The 23,072-nt window shown below is 47.2% G+C and overlaps 1 protein-coding gene across 1 annotated transcript in view; it reads right to left on the reverse strand.

Moving 5' to 3' along the window:
- Positions 1–5,807: 5,807 nt before the first annotated feature.
- Positions 5,808–23,072, reverse strand: part of ATXN7 (ataxin 7) — a gene marked incomplete at both ends in the record, with an annotated part of 86,154 nt that continues 68,889 nt past the window's right edge. Inside the window, 9 exon segments of the mRNA XM_079712119.1 lie at positions 5,808–5,917; positions 7,624–7,645; positions 7,647–7,691; positions 8,460–9,423; positions 13,812–13,933; positions 14,273–14,471; positions 16,207–16,472; positions 20,820–20,902; positions 21,382–21,641. Coding sequence (XP_079568245.1) covers positions 5,808–5,917; positions 7,624–7,645; positions 7,647–7,691; positions 8,460–9,423; positions 13,812–13,933; positions 14,273–14,471; positions 16,207–16,472; positions 20,820–20,902; positions 21,382–21,641 — 2,071 coding nt within the window.

Raw genomic sequence — 23,072 nt, forward strand, 5'->3', positions numbered from 1 at the left:
GCAACAGCTTTACGAATGATTTTTGTCCCAAGGTTCTCACCTGTCCGTTCTGTCTTCCACATTTATTGGAGGGCCCTACGTGATGGGGATTTTAAGAAATTGTTAAATTATAAGTGTTCGATTCTCCCCTCCCCCCGAAAACTTTCTCTTTGGCTGATGGTCTCACCCTCCCCTGGAAGAGATCCTCTGCCAGTGCCACCTTTGTTCCCTGAGCTCCGATTATGGAAAGTGAAGATAAGAGGTGCAAGAATCACAGCCTTATCCGGCGAAAGACTCGTTTCAGTCCCACTAGCGACAGGAGCAAGCGTTTCTTATGAGAAAGGGAGGACTGAGAGAGCAGAAGGTGGAGTAAGAAGGGGGAAGACCTTAGGCTTGATGTAGGGAAGAGCTCTGTGATGAGGACTTGGGGGTTGGGGGTAGGGGCTGAAGACAGAGCTTGAGGCCAGGGTGAAAACGTGAGAAAAAGGGACAGAGATTTAGGTGCTTCTTTGATTTGCCAGAGTCACCACTAAAGATGTGAACGACTATTATTTCTGCATGTGCTGGGATGGGACCATGAAAACCTCTGGGCTCTGACAGTTACATCTGGTTAAACTGCATGTTCCTGAGGATGAAGGCCCCATGACATTTAAGGTCCTTGACCATCTGGTGCCAACTTCTCCCACCCTATCCGCCCCTCCCTTCCCGCAAGCTTCACCCAGAATTGCCCTCCGGTCTGCATTTCTTCACACCTGTGTCAGCCCAGCGTGCTCCCTCTGCCTAGAATGGCCTCACCCTGCCTTTCTGCTGGTCACTTTCCACAGGCCAGCATCCAAAACTGCCAACCCCCATTCCATGAACTGGGATAGCCTCCTGCTGTCCAGGGCCAGGTTATCTGCAAGAGAGCGGAAGTAAAAAGCGTAAAGAGATTGAGTGATTGAACCTTTTCCTTGAGTGAAGGTTAAGGAGGACATCCAAAGTGAAAGGAGTTATCCACAGGGAACTTATTAAGAATGAGTGTGAGCAGTCGGCTGATCTAAGGACTGAACGGGAAGTCCACGGGGCAGGGCAGCGGGGACTGAAGCCAGCCTCACTCCTTCCTGTACTGTATATGCACCTTTACTCCAGTGCACAAATGCACGGCTTCCTTCGTTGTTTCCAGCAACAAAAATAATTTGTAATTTGTAAGAGTGATTTGCAAATGGTAAAACCGGCCAAATTTCTAGAGATGAAAGATTATGCTGTGCCTAATATCAAAATGTACTGCCGGTGAGGGAGGTCTGTAAAAAGCAAGGAAGAAACCAGACCAGGTCTGGTTAAAAAACTTACCTCTCTCCTCAGCATTCTGTAATAAGTTAAATGGGAAAGGAATCTGAAAAACAACAGATACTTGTGTAACTGAATCACTTTGCTGTACACCTGAAACTAACACATTGTTAATTATACTCTAATATAAAATAAAAATTTTAAAAAACACACAAAAAACTTACCTTTAATGAAAACTGACCACATGCCATCAAACAGTACAAACAGAATGTATTTCTCAATCTATCAACTTCCCTTTGTTGACAAACCTACAGGGCAAGAATACAGTAGTGTTCACTGTTTACCCGGTTATTAATTTACCCAAGGCAAACCTTTGTGCCCAAGAACAGAAACATCCTAAGCCCTCAGAACTTTTTAGGTGGCATGGAAGGGAAGCTGAGCTTCATAAGGGTGTCTGATGCTACAAATGAAGAAAAGTCAGACTAGATCGAAAAGGGTTTAGTATCACAACGAGACAGAAACATGTAAAATATTTCATGCAGCCAACCTTGTTTATTGAGAAATCCTGGTTTTATTGCCCGTTAACATGTTTGCTCCACAAACTAATTTCTCATAAAGCAAAGCACAACTTTTTCTTATAAATAGTATAAATTATTTTATTTACAGAACTTGTTACAAAACAAATAGACTATATATTTCTTCTCTTTTAAATATCCAAAGTAATTTTCTATCCCTTGACATTTGTTCATGTTCTATACAGCAGCCAACACAAAGTCCAGCTGAGATGCTCTTGATTATGTGTACAAATGATCAACCTATTCACACATTTTTAACACAGGAGATTGCTTTTATAACCAAGCTCAAAAACAGAAAACAAACAAACAAACAAAAAAACACAGCAAAATGCTTTCAAGGCCCTACATTCACCCTGACAGTATGTAGTGCTCATTTAAATGATCTGAAAATGTAAAAGGTTTTGCACAAAATGTAAAAATGATTATTTTCTGCTAAACAATGAAACTTTTAACAATCATTTTCCAAAGCCCAACTTTTTCCCCCGCAGGACAGAATGGGAGATATTAAGAAATTCCTTGGCAACAGAACTCTCGCAGGAAGACAGCTGCCTTTATAAGTTACATTTTTCAAATTATACATTTTTTTCAATGTTCTCAGAGGTACTCTGTATATTTTTGGAATACAAAATATTTTAAATATTCTATTTTAAACTCTGCATTTCATGAGTGAATAACAAAACAGACACATTGTGTAAGTTGCTGGCTGACAAGAAGATTTGTAACCCTTGGTGCCACCGGGCAATCCATCACCAGTTGAATTCCTGTGAACCAAAAGGTCTCAATTTTAAAATACCTTATAAAATTACCAGCATTTGGTGGTTTTCAACTCCTCCCCTAAAATTTTAGTAACAATATTTAGGTGGAAAAAGCAAACTCCAAAAGTTCAACTGAACATTCAAGTCTTTTTAAAGTATCCGTCTAAGCTTAAAACTAGGTTCAGGCACTTTCAGTTTTGTTTTTTTTCCCCCCATTAGTTTTAATCACATCACATACTAACGCACATGTGCTCAGGGCGCGTGCACACACACACATGCGCGCACGCGCGCACACACTCTCACACATAAAACACTAACAGAAGAAAAGCAGTGTGTCACTTATTACGTGTAGTCTATTGGGAAATCAGGCAACTAGGGAGAAGCAATGCCCACTTCATCTGTATGAATCCACTCCCAAGACACTGAAAGGGACAAAAGACTTTCACAGAACAGAGGCATCCCTTAAACCGTAAAGGAGGCAAGTTCTAGAACTATTGGCTTGGCAGTGAACCACTTCAAATTATAAAAAGGTATTTACTTTTATTAATTAATAAATAAATACTAGATGATCTCAATTGTACCAAAACAGGATATCCGAAAAAAAGACCTGTGCAAAAATACATATTTAAATATGTACAATTCATTTTTAACAAAATATGTCTTCTCAAATAGGGATACTTCCATATTTATAATAGAACAAGAAATTCCAAAATAAAGATACAAAAGTAGGTTTTGTATAATTCTTTGTTCATCATTGCAGCACTTTTTTTTTTCTTTTGTAGGTTAAGAAAACTGCAGGAGTTGTCATGAAATTCTATTGGAAAGAATATAAAAATTATCTTGGTTTTAAATTGATACCAAAGTCTGTCTAGAAACAACCCAACCACTGCAAATTTGGTTTTTGCAAGTTAATTTAATTCAAAAAAATACTTGTACTCCCGTGTTTTAAATGGTCTTAATTGTTCATCATAATAAAAAGTAGTTGTAGGAGAAAATACAATATTTGAACAACAGTCTAAAATTTAATAGCACTGTTTAGGTCTGTTTGTGGCAGGCAGAATCCAAAATGGCTAATTTCCTAATCCCGATGCTCTGTGTACTACCGGGAGACAATAATGAAATTTCAATTAAAACCTCAGTCTAAGAAATCAAATGATCAAGACTCGCTAATCTAAATATCTACATTATTCTGCATCAACCTGCTATCGTGGATCCTATTCACATCTTTCGGAACAACATGATCTGTCTATAAATTCCATCCCTAAAAGCAACTTTATAACCATCAAGTCCCCTTGGCTCTGAAAATAAATTCTACCCCATACCCCATTGCACTTGTCACCAGGGAATCAACTAAGTACGTTCTGATTCCCTCTTACCTCCTTCTCTCCATCTCCTGGGATTAACAACCAGACTGACCTCTCCTAACGACACCAAACTGGCCCATCCGTGCTTTCTTCTTCTACAAGCTCTCTTACAGTATCATTTTTAAAACATTTACTGACTGATTGCATAATAGGTGAACAAGATACTGTTCTCCCCTTCCTTTAAAAAGAAAATCAATATTTTACATCAATTTATAGCTAAAGTATCTGAATAAAGTTTTTGTTACCTTACATAATAAGAATAGTTCTGTAGCAATTCACATTATTAGGCTGGTAACCAAGTATTTATTCATTCTACCTGTTGTTGACTTAAAATTCCCTGAAACTGAAGTTTGTAACCCAAGAATTGTAAGGAAAACGGATGCACTGACTGGCTCTGTCCCAGCCCTGCCCAGGGCCACGATCAGAACCTTGGGAAATTTACCCTGTGTTCGGCAACTTTGTGTGTTCTTCTAAGCAAAAGTGCCTGGTTCTCCTTTCAGGAGCTGTGGTGGTGGAATCATCTGTTAAAGAGCTCCAGCTCATCCCCTCAAATTCAATGACACCTTCTCAATCAGTGATGTCTGAACCTATCGAGCTCTTTCTTTTGGGGTGGGGTACTAGAAACACTATCCTGGAGGGTCTCTGAAACTCTCCGTGACACGGCAGGCGTAAATCCCCAGAAAGGAGGTGTGACTAGCAGACACTACACATGCCTCCCGCCATCTCCGCAGGGGCAGGTGTTCACAGTCACCAACGCCCCTCCCTGGGTGCCTGCTCCCCACCCCAACGGCATCCACATGAACATGTGCGGTGGCAGGAAGGGGTGTGTAGACACACACAATATGGGGAGCGCTCCAAGCGGAAACGGACACTTAGTCCCAGGACAGTATCCAAAGAAGAGGTTGCGGGCAATGCACTGAGTGCCTTGGAAACATTTAAGTATATCAATGACTTTGTGAACGACAGAGTCTGCTGCATCCCAACTATTTCACGTTACAAAGGCAATTTTTAAAAACAGGAGACTGGGCAGGACAACCAACCTAATTGTATACTGTTTAACATGAAAACAAAGGTTAAAAAAAAAATCCAATCTCTTTGGAAATCTTGGAAAATTTTCCCCCATAGTGATTTCTGTCTACCTCCCCACCCACCAGAATTTGGCTTGCCATTATCAAAATTGTTTGCATTTGCATTTTCTTTAAAAAAAAAAAATCACACAATTGCTTTTGTACCATGAAAAGTAAGCCTCTAAACTGGTGAATACTTGCTCTCTGGCCATCAATGGCTTTAAACCAGTTTGTACATTAGAAACTTCTGACGGCTTCTGATCCCAAATTACTTGCAAAAGGCTGGGCAAAAACACAGGCTCTTTTGTCATGGTGCCTCTCACTGACGTCCATATTCCATTCCCGGCACCTGCTATAAAAACCTAGCTGCAGACCCCCTTTCTCCAGAGGGCTGCTTGGGGTGCAGCTCTGCTCGCCCCTGGGAGGTGTCTCCAGTTAAGGTGCCTGACTGCTGGAGAGGGACCTACAGACAACAGGGTGAGGAAAGAACTAGGCAGGGAGAGGAGGAGGGAGAAAAGTCTACAGTCACGCTCTTGCCAAGACACTCTCGCCAGCCAACCTCCTCCAAGAGTGGCTCCGTGAAATACTGCAGGTTCAACAGCGAGACAGGAACTTCTCACAGATTGTAGCAAGTAGTCCAGACCACTCTAACACTGATAAAAGCAATTCGGTGGCTGGACTTGATCCAGTGTCCTTTACGAGTACTCACTGCTACAGACAAAGCTTCAGGGACATCCTCGTTAAAACAACAGCCGGGCAGATTTCTACCCTCGAGGCCCACAGGAGGTTGGGAAAACAGACTCAAAGGCATCGTGGAGTCCAGAGTGCTGAGTGGAGGTGTAACTTGTCGTCAAAAGTGTCCAGATTATTCCTCCCCGTGCTATTTTCAGCTGTCAGGGACGTGCCTTTGGCTTTCAAAAAAGAGGGGGTGGGGAGACAACGAAAGGTAAGTAAGCGGCTGTACACGGCCCCGCCCTGATTCCTAAACAAGGTATTCCCGAGGTCACTGCGTCTCCAACCGACTGGGTGATGCCAGGAGCAGGCAGCTCCAGAATTTGGCTTTAGCTTTCAAAAGCCTTCTGTGCCCCGGGGCACAATCCTTCTAAAAGACTGGCTTTTAGAAAACTGTCCAGAAGAGACGCAGCCTGGGTTTCTAGCTTAGAGAAAAGGCTCACATGTTTGCCTTTTGGTTCTATTTACTGATGCTGTCTCCTTGAAGGTATTCCAGGTTGTCAACTGAGACGTGAACAAGGTCAAATGGGCCACCACACAGGTGTGAAAACTCACACCCAAGGCAGTGCTGAGGCGGGGAGACGGGACTCTGGCCTTCACAGTCCCACAGTGAGCTATTTTTAGGTTCTTGGTGGCAGAGCCCAAGAATCAACTTGGGGGCTGGGCTCGCACCCAGCCCCACCTCCTAAGCTCCCCAGCAGGTCCCACTGATTCCGTTGTTGAGGGGATTCCAACCAGTTCAGTTATCTCTGCTTTAAAATCAGCTCCGTGGAGAACAGTGAGCTCAGGTCCCTACTGGTCTAAGAAGCAGCCTTCTTTGCAGCATTTTGGAGTCATGGGTCCCTTTGATAGTCTGAAGAAAGCTACAGGATCCCTCTTGCAGATAAATGATCACAGACGTAAAAATACGCAACATCTTGGGGGTTCATCCATCCTCTGATCTGTAGCCATGGGCCCCCCTAGAATTTGTGCAGCATAACAGAAAGTATGCCACTGCAGAGGAAATCTTTCTCAAATACAAACTTAACATGAAACTGCTTTTAAGGAAAAGAACCCAAACTTAGGCTGTTTGTCCTAGTGGGACACAGTCGCCCCCCTAGACGGTGGAAATCAGAGGTGGCAAACTGGCAGCTCATGAGCCAAACTTAGCTGGCAAATGTGTGGGTTTCACCAGATCAAAACAAAAGGAAAAACTACAGAGCTTTAGAAAATGGTCAGATTTCTCACGCAAGTCCAGATCAGCAGTTTCTCTTTGAAATTGGTAACAAGCTTCTGGGAGCAGCTGCTCCGTGTAGACGAGACTGCCACTCCCCCATTCCCCACAGACACTGTCACTGTCTGCTGCACCCGCCCTGCCTCTTCCTCGCCTTCTGACACTGGTGGGCAGTGAGGTCCGCAGCGGCGTCTGCGTGAAGACGCGCTCAGTGACACTGGTGTGGGCATCTCGAGGCAGTGGGACATCCCTCCCGGGATTCATGTGCATCAGGAAACTACACCCAGAAGGGAGTTATTAAGGGATGGATTCTTACAGTGTTTGCACTGCGTTTTTATGCTTATCATTAAACTAGAAGGAATAACTACAAATCAAGAAGGTTTCACTTGTCCAGGAACCTTTGTTCAAACAGACCCAAACAACACACAAGTAAGCCCATATGTATTTGTGGCTCAGAGAGAAGAATTGAAGCAGCTGCTACCTAAAATTGTGCATAATTATTTTCCCCATTCCTTTGGCACTGAGTATTAATTCACACAGATATTGGAGGGAAACTTCTATCACATGAACAAACTTCTCAGTATTTTCTGAAAAAGTTCTAGCCTGGCATTTAAGTTCAGTTTTGAAGATGAGGAAGGGAAAAAAACAAAACAAAACAAAAAAGAGGCTCACATTTTAAAGTAGGGCTCTGGGGGAGACACCGCTGAAATTCCTGCTTGTAAGCAAGGACAGGAGGTATTCTGCTGAATGAAATAACAAGATGAGAGAGGACCTGGACAGGAGAGAAAGGAAGCTGGAGGAACCGGCCACAGAAGGGAAGGCCAGGAGGAAACAGCAGCAGGGGGAAGAGTGGAGATAAGACAAGGTACCGCCCGAGAAAGCCATGGTCGGTAATGAATCCGAAGGCCAGAGAGCCCTTCTCTACAAGTGGGTCACGTTCAGATTTCTTTTCAATCTGTTAACTTAAACAGGATTTTAGCCTTCTGCTCTGCCCACCATAAATGTTGTTTTCCTGCCTCCTCGGAAAACAGGGAGGAGAAAAAATAGGGAGAGAATTAACAAGGAAATTAAAATTCTGAAATTCTTTGATGGGAAAAATATTAAACGGTCTCTTTCAAATTTAAATCATCCCTTTCTAGATCAGTTTGATTTTAGCCCAGCTTTCTTCAGAAAAACACACTGAAGGACTGCTCTCCGGGAAACACGGCCCGCCGGCCTCGGGGAGGGGTCTGCCGTCACGCACGACGGTGTCCGCAGCACTTGCTGCCGAAATGCACTTCTTGTGGCCTCACCCAGGAGCGTCCTCCGAGTCATCACAGAGTCAGGCAGAGGAGCCTGTTTGACCTCCGTCCGGCCATCAACTCATCCTTTTCTTAAAAGACCCCATGAAGCTGGACATTGGCTTTTAGGCAAACCCACCAACCCGACCACACAGATCTCCGAGCTGATGAAAGATCTCAAGGGAGGGGCCACGGGCCTCCCCACGGGGCTCCCAGGCCCTGTCCTACCTGATGCAGGAGGGAGCTGTTTGCCAGTCCTGGCGGCCCCGGGCTCGGGCCTGCGTGCTTCACGTGGATGTTGTTCACGGCTGGCAGTTTGGCCACCTTGGTGGGCCTGCCGCTGCTGCTGTTGATGCCGCTCGAGCCGGGCGAGCACTTTCTTTTCTTGCCTAGGAGCTTGTCCAGAGGAGTGTGCGGGTGGGAGCAGGCGCCGTGAGAGCTGACGGGCAGCTCGCCGGCCTGGTGCACGAAGGGGCCGAGAGAGAGTGTGGAGTCGCCGCTGTTCACCATCACGCTCATCCTCTTGATGGACTCGCCGGGGCTTCCGCCGGGGGCACCCCGCCCGGGCTGCTCGTGCCGGCTGCTCACTGAGTTTGCCTTGCCGGCCACACAGTTGAGGCCGACGCCGTGGGGAGAGGCTACCGCCGCAGGGTGGGGAGGCCCAGGGTGAGCCACACAGTTTTTCCTAAAAGACTCCATGGAATGAGAAGAGGGGGAGGGGAAGGGGACTACCAGCGGGGAAGTGTTTTTGCGTTTCTTTCCTGAGCCGCCGCTGCCGGCACTGCTACTCGCGTGGTGACAGTTAGTGCTGTTACCAGAAGACTCCTTGGGCTTTAAAGACTTGCTAGATTTCAACTTCTGAGGTTTCCTGGCCATGGGGGAGGAGGGCACGCAGGACAGGCCGGAGGGTGTGCAGGGGGAGGGCGAGGAGGAGGACACCTGTCTGGACTGCAGACTGCACACGGGATCCACGGCCCCGGAGGCGGCGGGCTGTGCGTTCAGTGTGGTTCCATGAGCTGGTACCGACTTGCTATTGGGGGAGATGCAGGAGGACGAGAGCGGGGCAGGGGAGGGAGACATGGTGGCTGCTGCCAGGCAGCTGACCCCACAGTGTGATGTCGGCACAGAGTTTGTCCGGTGAGGAACACGTGTGGAGATGGCCGACGCGGTACTGGGCACTGGCGGGATCTTCCTGCGAAACAGAAGGGGGGCCTGAGCAGCGCCCACCACCGCCCTCCGTGGAAGCTTTCAGAAGGACACCCTCCCCACCTCTGGCACTGAACACACCCTTTGGTCACAGGGATCGCGTTGAGGTGCTGGGCCACACAGAGGGTCACTTTTCCCCTTCAAATTCTTAATGCCTTCCTGCGCTCTGAGAACAACGGCCTGTAAGGCCGTGTGCCTCACTGGTGCTGCAGCCACAGGTATGTACCCCGCACCCTCCCATCCGACACCCCGAACTCCGTGATCCTGGCTACTGATCTTCCTGCAGTTCCGAGAACGGGCCGTGAAGCGAGACCCTGGGTATCTTCCGCCTACAGCACTCTCACCCCAACTTCTGCTCACACTTCCGTTTCAGCTCCCATCATCACTTTCTTAGGAAAACTGCCCTGACCGTCCTGACTCGCTTCGTTCCCGCACTGCCCCCTGTTCCCAGACTCTGGAAGACTCTGGTAGTTTTAACGTGTGACTGATGATCACTGTCTAGCATCTCCGCAGACGGAGCAATCCACAGCTGATTTACCACTGTCCATCCAGCACAGTGCCTGGCACACAGAAGGCGCTCAAATGCTGAGACAACTCATGAACGAACGAGGAAAAAGGAAGGGCACAGCTAGTTAATAACAACTGCTAGGTCCCAGCTACTGGCCTGAGTGCCTGTACAAGGGAACAAAGCCCCCACATCTCAGGGGGACTTCTGGTCACGGTGCACTAACAGTGTCTTCTGTCTATAATATTTGGATAAAGTATGTATTCAAACAGTCAAACCAGGGAGGACCCCCCCCAACCCGCCGCCCTCACCCCGGCTTTTATTTTAGCTCCGATTTTTAAAATGTGATGGCACCAAAATCTCAGAAACCCCTATGGCATAATGAACACTGAGATGGCAAAACAGCAAACGGCCTGAGTGGAAGCCAAGTGCCAAGACTGCCCGGCTCCCGGCCTCCACGGGCAGCTCTGGCTGATCCGGGCGCCGTACCAGCAGGGGCTGGGTTCCTCATCCTTCAAGTGAGAGCGCTGGCCTAGACTGCTGCCCAAGGGCTTTCCACATGCGTTTTGAGAAGGACTATAGTTATTAATAAACGGAATTAACAACTGCAAGTGTGCGCACCAGCCTTAAAACTCCCACTCAAAAGTGTGGCTCTGGCCCTAAGTCAGTGCTTCCCAACTGTGGCTGCACATCAGAACCACCTGTGGAGTTCAGGCCACACCCAGACAGGCCACACCAGAATCTCGGGGTGGGGTCCAGGCATCAGTAAGTTCTAAATCTCTCCAGGAGATTCCAGCGTGAAGCCAAGGTTGAGAAGCCGGCCTCTACCCCCATGCTACTCACGAAGGATAAGCACTGACATTACCTGAGAGGCTTACTAGAGATGCTGAGTCCCTGGGCCTCACCCCAGACCTCCTTCATCGTGGTGTGTATCTCAACAAGATCCCCAGGGCAACTGGCACCTGTGAGAAGCTCTGCTCGAAACGCAGCACAGGGGCTCTGGCTCCCTGGGCGCAGTGGCTTCTCATGGCCACCAGGTGGCTTAGGAAGACGGGCCTAAGGGCCAGGCTGCTACAACCAAATCCTGTGAAAAGGAAAAGCTTCCACAGGGGCAGGGATGTGGACCTCTCTGGATGACATGACTGGTTTCTCTTAAAAGAGCTCTTTTAAGTCATTTCTTACCTTCTGCATAAAGAAGAGACAAAAAAAGAAGAGGTGATCATATTGACCTGTGTTTGCACACATGAACTCAGAGACACAAGCAACTGATAAAACTGCTTCTGTCTGTGAGGAGTGGGTAGAAAACAGAGGAGTATGGGGGCCAGGGGGACTAAAACTTTTCACTGTATGCCTCTTTATATTCATGTTTCCTTTTTTAGCCAAGTGACTTTATTACCAGTCTAAAAAATTAATTAGAAAAAGGAAAACCCAAACCACAAAACCTTTGACAGCCATCCCAGCCCCTCCTAGGGGAAGTGTAATAGTGGTCCCCAGTCACAGCACGCAAGCAGCGGACAGAACTCACAGGAGCTTGCAAACAGCCTTTCGGGTCGTGGCCATGCTCCAGAGGAAGAGCTGGTCTACTTTCACTGCTGCCCAGAGACTCCACACACTGAAGATAACTTACTTCACTGCCAGGCTCAAATCGCACCTCCACTTATCCCGAAGTTAACCACAGTAACTAAAGGGTAAGGGGCTGAGGAGAGTGCTGCCGGGGCTCTTTGCAGAAGGGAGGACTTCCGGCTGAGCCAGTAGGATGGGGCCTGGCCGACTTCAAGACTTTCCTTGAGTGCCTCAAAGATGCCACGTGAAGAACAGCTCTCTTCTGGTTGAGAAGTGCCGAGCCACTCCTGGCAAATCTCAGGGGCGGCCCGCGCCAGCGCCCCTCACTCCCCTGTCGGCAGCATTTACTCCCTCAAGCACCTGGCCTGGCACCTCTCTTCAAGCTCCTACCTGCCCCAGGCCCGTGTGCCAGCTCATCACTGAGTGGCCCGTCTGTCTCTACTGAATTGACTTTTTCAAAACCAAAGGTCATGTGAACAGAAAGAACGGTTTCCTCCTCACTGGGAGCAAGTGACGGATAAGGCAGTGAGCCTCTGAGAGAACAGAGAGAGACAGACAGTGGAGTCAACTTCAGGACCCTGCTTCTTCAGAGGTTCACAGCACAAAGAAGAAAACCTCTCCAGCACAAGCCATTAGGAACCGAAACTCTCTCAACCCAAACCACTGGCCATAAACCACTTACCAATATAATGGGGATAAAAATTCTGAGGACCCTTCTAAACCCTCAGAAGTACATTAAACCCATAGTTCTGTGAGCTCAATGTGCTCTCCAGGTCCCACCAGTAAGAAGCTGAGATTTCATGCATTTTAAAGTTTTCTGATATGAGGCCACCCCCCAAAGAATCCCAACAAACCACTGCCCAAGTCTGTCTCTGGTTCAGAACACTGTTCTTAAACACTGTTCATAAAGGTTCTTATCTAGTAAGAACCAGGAAGAAACATGAAATAAAGCAGAGTAACACTGCTGTGGGGCTGGTCTTCACTGTGAACAAGTGCAAGTCCTATTAACGACCATGGGGATGGTTCTCTGGATTTTGGACTACACGAGGTCTCTGACAGCTTCCTCTGACTGTATCAGGCAAGCAAAGCAGAGAGGCAAAAATAGATGTACTTGCAGAGTCCACTCAGGGAGGCACTAGTAAATGACGCCCAAATGGAGGATTTGGGATGACTAAGTATTATCGGACAGCCCCCTTTAGCAAAGCTCAGTGCTTCCCGAAGTAGGTTCCACCAAAGGCTAGTCCCCAGGATGCTCCCCTAAAAGAGATTCCCAGGTCAAAAGAGCCTGGGAGACAGTCCGCATTATACACGATATCCTCTGCTTTGAGACTTACAACGGACCGTGCCCATTAACGGCTTTAAGAAGTCCTGCAGTAACAAAAACTATTTTACTTCAGGAAAGGCTGAGCTAATAAACCTTTCGGGCCATGGAACTGTTCTTCCACTTAAAATCACGCTGGGTAAACGGCATGCATAAGGCCACACGAGATGATCGTCTTACTTTCAACTGTAAACCAGAGCAAATGGCTCCTTTCCCTAAGGCCCTCAGCAGCTAGCTCCTCAGTGCCCTCAATCAATTTCAGTGTCATCTGACCTCTCAGATCTCCTCTTGTTCCAGGAGCGTTCTTGCTCTTTCTCAAACAAGCCATGTTCTTTTCTGACTCAAGACCTTTGCACATACGGTTCTCCTTGCCTGGAACCCACTCCTCCCCGCCAGCCCCATGGCTGCTCTTTCTCATCCATTCATCTCAGTTCAAGGGCCCCTTAAGCCAGGCTCTCCATGAATCCTTCCATCCTGTTATTTTCCCATCTCAGCTCCTAGGTGGGTCCAAACCCTGGCTCTACCTCTAACGTTCTGTGTGACCTTGCTTCTCAGTTTCATTACCTGTAAAACAGGAATAATCCAGGCCACCTGACACAGCAAGGTGTGAAAATTGTATTTGCTAAGGTGCCTGGCCTACAGTAGTCTCAGTAAGTGCTACAGGTTATTAGCGTTTCTGTTATCTCCCTTACGACAAGCTATGATCTCTATGTTCTGCTGACTGGCTTTCGCATTTCTCCCCGACCTAGAATGTGAGCTCCGTCCATCTGGGAGTCCCTCAGCCTGAAACCCCAGCACCGAGAACAAGACACATTTGCTCCAAGAGTGAGTGTATGAATGATGAGGGCCCTTCCTCCAGGGCTGGTCAAAGGCCATGTGTTCATCTCAGAGACCATTACCTTCATTAAATCAGCCCCATAAGAAACAAAGAGGATGCAGCGCTAATGCGCCACCCGCCCCCAGAGGTGGTGGGACGGGCACTCACTTCCACAGCTGCGCGTTCAGATGCTTCTCCACCATGAGGTTGAGGGCGCAGCGAAGCCGGTTCCACCTGGAGTCAAACACGTAATAGCCTCTTCCAATCTGCCGGCTCCCGAATGTGCAAAACTGCAAGAGAGAGAGCACACACTTGGACTCGCTAACTCCGAGGACATGCGGCCCGGGAAGCAGCGGCCAGGACAGGCGGCGCTTACTGAGGACCGAGGGCTGTGAAGCACGAGCGTGACAACGCCTGGCCCTGAGTGTCATGGAAGAGAACGGAAAGAGCAGGAGACGCACCCGATCGAGTGCATGCCGCCTCGGGGCGCCCTGCTCTGAGCTGCACTCGCGCCTTGACCTCGCCCTACATGGACCAGAGGGCATGCCCGGGTCCCCGCCGCGCCCCCCTGCAGTGCCCCGTCCCTGCGGCGTGGGGAGGGTTGGAGCGGGGGCGGATGTGGAACTTACAGATGCTGGCTGAGGATGATGACCTGAATAATGACAGTCCAGTTTTTCAACAGACTCTTCTTTGTCATCGCCTTCTCCCTCCTCACTGGATAACCGAGAAGCTGGCTCAGTGGCAGGCAGGGGAGGGTGTGGAGATTCATGGACTGGAGGAGGGTCAATGGGGGCACTCCCACCTTGCTGAGCAGGGCAGCCTGGAGGCCTTGGTGAGTAGAAAGTGCAGCACTGATCAGATCACATCACATGTCTGGGAATCAGCCGCCTTAACTCAGATACAACAATGTATCCAAAACCATCAAGGGAGGTCTGGGCTCCACCACTAGCACTAGGGACACAGATGCTGATCCGGGGGGCCTGGGAGTGAAGGGTCCTCTCTCCCAAACCGCGCGATGGCAAATGCAGCTGTCTGCCCAGTCTAACCAAAGTAACTTATAACCACTTCTCTATTCCACAGCCACCTGGTCCGCCTCCTATTCTCCCCAAAGGCGGTGAAATACATGTGGAATTTAAGAGAATTCTTTCTTTGATTCCTCTTCAAATTTCACCTGGAACTGGGTCACTAAGGCAATCAATGAGGTAATTGGTAATGTGCTCTAAAATAACCTAAGAGGGACAGGAGGTGATAAAAGAAGGTAGCTTTACCATTTTATGTGGGTAATCTAGTGTGTGTAACTCAAGGACAGCACTGTGCTTTTCCAACACACATAAAGGCCTGGTGTTTCTAGACTTAAGCCTATTTTTTAATAGATGGAAAAACTTCAATGAAATTGGCCAAAGGACGGACTTGCAAAGGAATCGACAGCCTGGGCCTGGCCACATTCTCGGGCACCTCCTCTGATCACTCCTCCAACCGTGTTGTTCGGAAACCAGGGGGCCCACGTGGGGACAGGCTCACGGGCACTCTCAGGTTTCCAAGACGGAGGAACTTCCACCCCTCATGTGACCATTTCAAGAATCAGACACGTGAGGATAAAAGGTTAATTAAGCAACAGCACCCAAGGGCTGGCACATTCCTAAGCAGAAGCCCTCGGCCCAGACTCAAAACCCTCGTTCTTTATGCCTTTCTTTTTCCCTTCTTTCTGGAAAGTGGGTACAAAGTCCTTTACTCCACTTGGTTAAATATACAGGCACGCACACACATATATTCAGCCCACCATCACTGTCTCCAAGGGATGTGTCTAAGTTCTGACCTGCTGCTCACTACACAGCTCAAATGACTCATACACGCTCAGGCCAGAGTCCCAAATGAGTGAATGAAAAAACATGTTGTAAATGGACGCTGTAAAGACTCAGGCTGAATGCCTATCCCCAGCAAGAATCCCAACTGCTGCTGTGTTTTTTTTTTTTTTTTTTTTTTTTTTTTTTTGCGGTACGCGCCTCTCACTGTTGTGGCCTCTCCCGTTGCGGAGCACAGGCTCCGGACGCACAGGCTCAGCGGCCATGGCTCACGGGCCCAGCCGCTCCGCGGCACATGGGATCTTCCTGGACCGGGGCACGAACCTGCGTCCCCTGCATCGGCAGGCGGACTCTCAACCACTGCGCCACCAGGGAAGCCCCTGCTGCTGTGTTTTGCAAGAAGCGAGACAGATGAATGGGAAATGGCTGCCAAAGCCATGTGAAATGTTCCCATCACTAACTTGCGGGCAGGACCCGGGCTGCAGCCCTACTCAACAGGGTCAGGAGACACCGAACGCTGAGCAGGGGGAGAACAGATAATTCTAGCTTTACTCTGCTACTTGCATTTGGCCACAAACAGCCCTGGTTGAAACTCAGTGATGAACGTTTTTTTTTTTTTCTTAAAGTAAAACCCCATTAGAAAAACATCTCTTCTCGTAGCGAGCCTGATGTCTGTCCTCGACATCATGATACACCGGGGCTCTACAGTCTGCACGTCTGTTCTCTGAAAGAGGGAGAGAGAGCTGGAGGACAGGGCTTACCTTGGAAGACTGGGGGTGTGAGGTTTAGGTTTACTAGCTACAAAAGGCTTTGATTCGGAAGGAATCACTCCGTGAGAGTTTTGGTGTGGCTCCTGTGAAGTTCTAGGAGGAGTGGGATGCGGGTCCCTGAGAGGCTGCGTTGGTTGCTGAGAGTCCGGATGGCGAATCGATTCCTTTTCCCTGGTTTTGTTTTTGTGCTCGGCTAACAACACATCGAATCGTTTTCTTCTACCCTGGACAGCCCTCCGCTGGGTTAAGGAATGTGTCTACAGACCAAAAACAACAACAACAAAAACAAACAACCAGACATGGAGGAATCTCAGTAATAATTTTTTCTGCCATACATCAAAAAATACCAATGCCAATAAAAAAGCAACTTGGACCATTAGCTTAATCAAAGGCTGCTCAGCATCTGATAGGCTAAAAATCTTAAGAGTATGATTTTTTTCCCTAATAGTTAGGAGCAGATATTCCAGCCTCCAAGTGATGTTATTTCCACCAGAAGAAAGAAGAAATGTTAACCATGCCACCAGGTATGTAACTGAGGGGCAAACAGTAGATACAAACAGGTAACAGGTCCTTGTGTTTTGTGCCACAGGAACAATTCATTGATCGGAGCTGTTACCAACTCCGTTAGAAAAGTCCCATTTGGGCCATTTAGAGTTTTGAATGTTAACAGGGAAGAAGCACTTATTCCATAAAATACGTATCACAAAGTCTTCTTTCACTAACTGCCAGAGAGTAAAAATTAAACACAAGTGTTTCTTTATTCCTGTGACAATGCCATACAGAGAGAAAGGGGCTCACAGCATCCTGGAGACAGGCCGAGGGAGACCTGGGGGGATTAAAGAGTAAGAGGCCAAAAGAAGACAGGCTGTGCACAGGAAAAGATGCAAACCAGCGTGAGTCCCTATCGAAAGACACTCCCTATGGAAATCAAGAAAATGGGATAGGATTTTTGGATCCAGAGACAATGTCTAACCCCAGAATTTAAAAATGGTCACATTCTTTTTTTTTTTTATTGGAGTATAATTGCTTTACAATGTTGTGTTAGTTTCTGCTGTACAATGAAGTGAATCAGCTATATGTATACCTAGATCCCCTCCCTCTTGGACCTCCCCAAAACGGTCATTGTTGAGAAATTTGAAATTACTCTTGAGAAGAAGAATGGTCAAGTAAACCTGACCACTCGATACCGCTTAGGGCCTCCGTCTGTAAAGAAAAAAATGAAAGGAGCTGCTAACCACAGCAGCCCCAAATCACACCTCCCAAATATGAGTTCATCTACATAAATCCTTCCCTCTTCTATGTTACAACAATACTACAAATGATACTTTCTGTGTGTTCGTTATACACACATTATACAAATGTACTGCTCTACAGGCTTACATTTTCACTACAATTTAAGGGATTTTAAGGGGAGTCAGGCTTCTAATTCTCTTTTGCGGTTCAATAACATAACCTACGTCCGTACCACATATACTGCAAACTATGTTCGCCCCAAATCTAACCTGGCACAGATAGTTAGAAAAATGTGTTGAGTTTCTTTTTAAGATTTTACTTGGTTTTCTTTAATATGTAATATATCCACAAGAAAGTAATCCTAAATGAAGACAAGGACCTTTGTTTTGTTCAGTGCTGTACCAACACCTAGTATAGCACCTGGCACACCATAAATGCTTCAAACAAAAACCAGATAAAAATAATGGCCCCCCAATACACGTTGAATGAACAAACGAATATACAACGTCACTGGGGGTCCACCTGCCTGCCTCTCCAGACAGATGATACAGAAGCCTCTCCTCACCTTTGCGTGTCCCCTGGTGCCTAGCGCAGGAAGACCAAGTGAAGAAAGTAGGCAGAGACGATCAGTATTTTCCCAGCTTGGTTTGAAGAGTACATAGCATTTGCCCTGAGCTCTGAAGAACCTTTCAGCCCCAACCCTGATGCCCTCTCCTCCCCATCAGAACTCTGTGGGGGGCTGTCCAAGGCGCACAGGATAAAGAGCAGCTGTCCAGGCCCGGGGCCCTGCTCGCTCTAACATCCCCGCCCCTTGCTCCTCTGGCACCAGGTGCCGCCTCCCCCTCCCGCTCAGCCTCCTGGCTGCCTTTCACACCCTAAGCTGTTTGTCCTGCCCCGTCCCAGGGCCTTCACAAGGGCTGTCTCCTCTGCCTCTCCCACCCCTTTCTGCCCAGACAAATCATGTGGATTTCAGCCCAGCATTCCTACAGCAAAGGAGCCTTCCCTGACTCAGTTCCCCTAGTGAAGGCTGTCATTACACAGGCCTCTCTTTTTTATTACCCCTCAGTGGTAACTTTTACAGTGACTTGAGTCATTACCAAGTTAATCTTCATCTCTTCCATTAGACTGTAAGCCCCAAAAGGGTAGGAGCCACGTCTTGATTTTGTTCAAGCCTGTATCCTCTGAGGCCCAGAAGGAGGTCTGTGCCCGCAGATGTGTGCAGTAAATGCTTCTACCCTGAGAGGAGCCCAAATCTACTTGCATGGAAGGCACAGAACAGAACAATGGACAGATGAGGAAGTGAGGAGGGGACAGTGAGGGTGGCAGGCAGACGACAGAGTGACAGGAGCGGGCAGCAGCAGATGCCCTGACAGCAAAGAGAACGGACAACATCCTCAGACTAAGACAGGAGAGATCTGGGCAGCAGCGTGGGGGACATTCAGCTGGGTCTTTGACATGCAAGACCCGCCGCTTGCATGTCAAGCATTCCAGTGTGTTTATTAGCCCACCGCTGAATGGATGCGGGCCGCAACGGAGGCACGGAGAAGGAGGAGCACTGACAAACAGAACACGGGAAGAAAGTAAGGGTGTTCGGTGCAAGGGCAGGCCAGCCACAATGCTGCATGTTCTGCCAGCTCTATGCCGAACTCACGGCATGCCTGGATGAAGATGCATACTAACGCAAAGACAGGCTTAGCACCCTGCTACAGATGGTAATAACACCCTTAACAGGGCACATGGAGAGCATACACGACATGAAAAGGAAGATGGGAGAAAAATGCAGGATCGACACAAAGCCAGTGAAGGTTCAGGAGGAAGGCTGGTCAAATTCCTTGCAGATTCGGAGTTGATAAAGCTTTTGGTTCACCAGCATGCCTCACAGATGATTAAAAAAGAGCACCCTGGGTAAAGCAAGCATCCTTCACTGACCACAGGTATCACAATACTGAGCAATCTCTGTTTCTGAGAGCCAGGTAGGCAGCAAGAGAGCAGAGAGGGGTTGGCAGTGTGACATGGCGTGGAGCACGGCTCAGGCACACACTCACAAGTTCCCTCAGGGGCAGCTGAACAGGACATGATTCTACAGAGCTCAACTGGCTACCGTCAAACAACACACCAGTCGATGTGTTCAGTTAATATTATACACAACAAAGCAATCTGTCCTGAGGAGTTTTTAACCTAGAGATTCAATGGTGCAACTGGAGTGGGGATGACCATCTACCTCTGAAATAAAATGCAAAATTCAGAATATATATGTGTATATATGTCTTCCTCTGGGAAGAGAATCCATAATTCTTTAAAAAATTAGGTATTTAAAGGTGCTTTTGACCAACCTAGCTCCTCACAAGATTCAGTACCATTGCTGCAAGATAAAATCCACACGCTAAAATTGAATTAGAAATTGAAATTAAAATAAGAACTACCGAGAAATAACATTTCCCGTTTCTGAAGATTTTAACATTCCTCTACTGTTTAGGGCTGGAGTGGAGTCTGAATTTCTTTATTCAAACATAATCTTTGGTAAAACTTAAAATAATACATCAAAAATTTTATTAATTTTTAGAGAACACCACTAATTTTTATAATTTTTAAGCCTCCTCCTCCAAACAAGGGTTTTTAAATTACTTCAAGGCAATGATTCTTAATACTTTTTGAACCCTTCTGCAGGGTGGCTGGGGACATAAGCATATATGCTCATTTATGAAGGGGGTCTACTGAAGCCAGAGGCCACCCCCATGTCAACCCTTATTTTATAGCAAATATACCGCCTTCTCACTAGCATACTGGCATTTCAAAGGAAAACTCAGGATAGAAAGGGGGAATCTTTACATTTTCTTGGGTTTTACATATACATTAGATTATGTGGTACCTAGTATTTTTTTTAGAACTAAAAAAATAAAGCTATCTCAAAGTCGCAGATATTTTTAAAGTAGCTGTAAAATTGAAGAACCAGAGGTAACACAAACATTTTAAGAATATTCACATATATGCAAAGGAAATTTCTGGACTCATTCCAAGTCAGTACAATTTAAACCACAGTAAAGGGGAGCCTCTCAAATTAAATTTCTATGAGGAAATATTAAAAGGCTTTGAAAATAACAGATTGATTAGGAAAAAAACACCATTGCCCTGGATACAGTAAGGCTCACTGGAGGCAAAACCCCTCTTAAGATAGCAGTTTATAACAACAGGCTCCACGTTTTCTGAACTTGAGGCATTCTTCATCAAAACGGAGTCATTCCCTCACTTAAAAATTCAGAACAATCCTCAGAGCAGATGCCCTGTGAGTGAGAGACGCTTGGGGCGCAGTGCTGTGCAGCCCAGGTCCCCGAGCTTCCTGGAGCATCGGGCTCTGCCCAGGAGCCGCCTACCTTGCATGTCAAAGATCGGGTGCAGGGCTTCTTGGTGTCGAGATCGATGACCCCACAGTGGATGTCAGGATCAAACTCCCTTTCTGTCAAAAGCACACAGACATTACAATGGGCTCAAATGCTGCTTCATTTATTTTGAAAATAAGAAAATAGGAGAAATCTGAGATTCTCCTATCTCAGACCAATTATAACTTGAAGCAAATCTACCACATTATCAATAAATATAAAATATACAATGTAGGAGCGCCACAAAAAAGCCACGACATCTCTAAGAGAGTGGGGACTCTCGCCACCAGATGACAGGAAAGAGACTGTTTAAGCCAGCATTACTCATTACTCCATTTAGGAATACACCACTAGAAAGCTACTTTTACGTCACCTACCCACACACGTGCACTTTAAAACCAAGAATGAAGAGCTCAAAGACATTACTTAAGGAACTTCATCCTAAAGCTGAAGTTGGCCAGTTTTAAAAAGAGGACTTACAGATAACGGTTGATTTGCTCTCCCAGGAACGCCCAATTAATACAGAAAGAAATACTGAGAGAAAATATGAAGTTACCTGATAATCTCTTATTTAAAAATTTCCTGTTATTGGAGTTATCTTCTGACTTCTTTTCCAGCGTAGGCGGTGCAGGAAGCCCTTTGCCATTCAGAATCTGTCCAGGCGAAGGCAAGGTTGGCTTTGGTATTGAGGGGCAGTTAAGGCCAGGCTTGACTGAGGAACTCACAGCAGCAGGACAGGCTGGCCCTACCGCAGATTTCAGTAGTGTGCCATCCATCTTCGGAGGAATCTTTTCCACTTTGACAGAGGGCGTCATGCTGTCGTAGGGGGAAGTGAGAACACCAGCACCTGAGTGCACCGGCAGCCCAGGGTGACTGGTGAGCCAGAGGGATGAGGGCAGAGCCTGGGTCTACCTGTGCACCGCACAGAGCTAGGCTCCCGAAGGTACATTACGAAGATTTGTTAGGGCTACGCAGAAAACTCAGTAAGACTTTTACTCAGTCTGTAAGCCCTTCTGCAGAGGCAGAAAGCTCCAGAGGAACCATCAAATTTACCTGGTCTATCATCATTCCAGAACAATCCTACACATGAGCCCGTTACCCAGTGTAATTTCTGCAAGAAGCAAAATATGAAAAGGTCTAAAAGGACCAAAGACTACTGCAGGACCTTTAGAGGATATCTTTTGAGAGCTGTCATTTTTAAGAAATGATCCATCAAAATAAAGTAAAATGAGTGAGCAGAGAAAAGAACAACAGAAATTAGAGAACATTTCCAAGAAATGTCACTAAGGACTTGGAAGAACTCAAATGTGCCTAACTCTGTATCTCCAAGAAGAGGCTCTCTGCCTCTGTCAATGAGGAAGACCAATGTTTAATTAGGATATGATGTGTCACTGAAGTGGTAATTCTCCAGTCCCTGAAAAAGGTTTCTCTATAGGAGCCTGGAATCTAAGTGCCTGGCACTCAGCTGGTGAGCACTGAATACCTGTATCACTAACCAAGAACTGACTTTTTTCTGGAATCTTGCTGATACTGTCATTTGGGTGGCAAATGTTGGTACGAAGCTAACAGTTAGCCTGGTCCCCGTCTAAAGCCCAGCTACAAATAAAGAAGATTTGGATTGATGAGGTTTTATAAACTTTGCCCAGTGGAGTCAGTGCTCTAACAGCTGGTAAGCGGGCGAATGACTTACACACCGTACTGGCATTTTCTTTGGCTCTCTGACAGCTCCAGGAACGAAAGCCAAGCTTCCTGTACTTGCACTTCTCACAGATGAGCAGAGGCTGCGGGCTTAGCAACCAGGACAAATAGCACCAAACAGCTGTACCTGGAACAGCCCGACAGCAGCAGAGACACTGCAAGATGCCACGGCCTCTCCCAGCTGGCAAGGTCCGTACGCAAGAGCAGGTGCTGGCCGCTGCCCGAAGATTAACCAGGTTATCAGACCTTGGGACTGAGATGTGTGGCATACCCTCCTAAAGGGAGGCAGGCCAGGGAAAAGCCACCTGCCACCAAGGCCGAAGCATGCCGTGATGGGGCAAGATATATTTCCATGGGAGTGCACGGCTGCTCCCTCATGTGACCCACAAAGAGCCTACAGGTCCACCAGGGAAACTCGTCAAGGCCTTGCCTGGTGGTGTGAACTTCTTCCAGCCTCCCCTCATCAGTGTTTGGATGTGAACCCAAGACTGGGGGTGGGAGGAAGCACTGCTTCCCTATTTGCTGTGCAGGCCCCAGAAAATCCTAGAA

This window comes from Hyperoodon ampullatus (assembly GCF_949752795.1).
Source record: "Hyperoodon ampullatus genome assembly, chromosome: 10".
NCBI lineage: Eukaryota > Metazoa > Chordata > Mammalia > Artiodactyla > Ziphiidae > Hyperoodon > Hyperoodon ampullatus.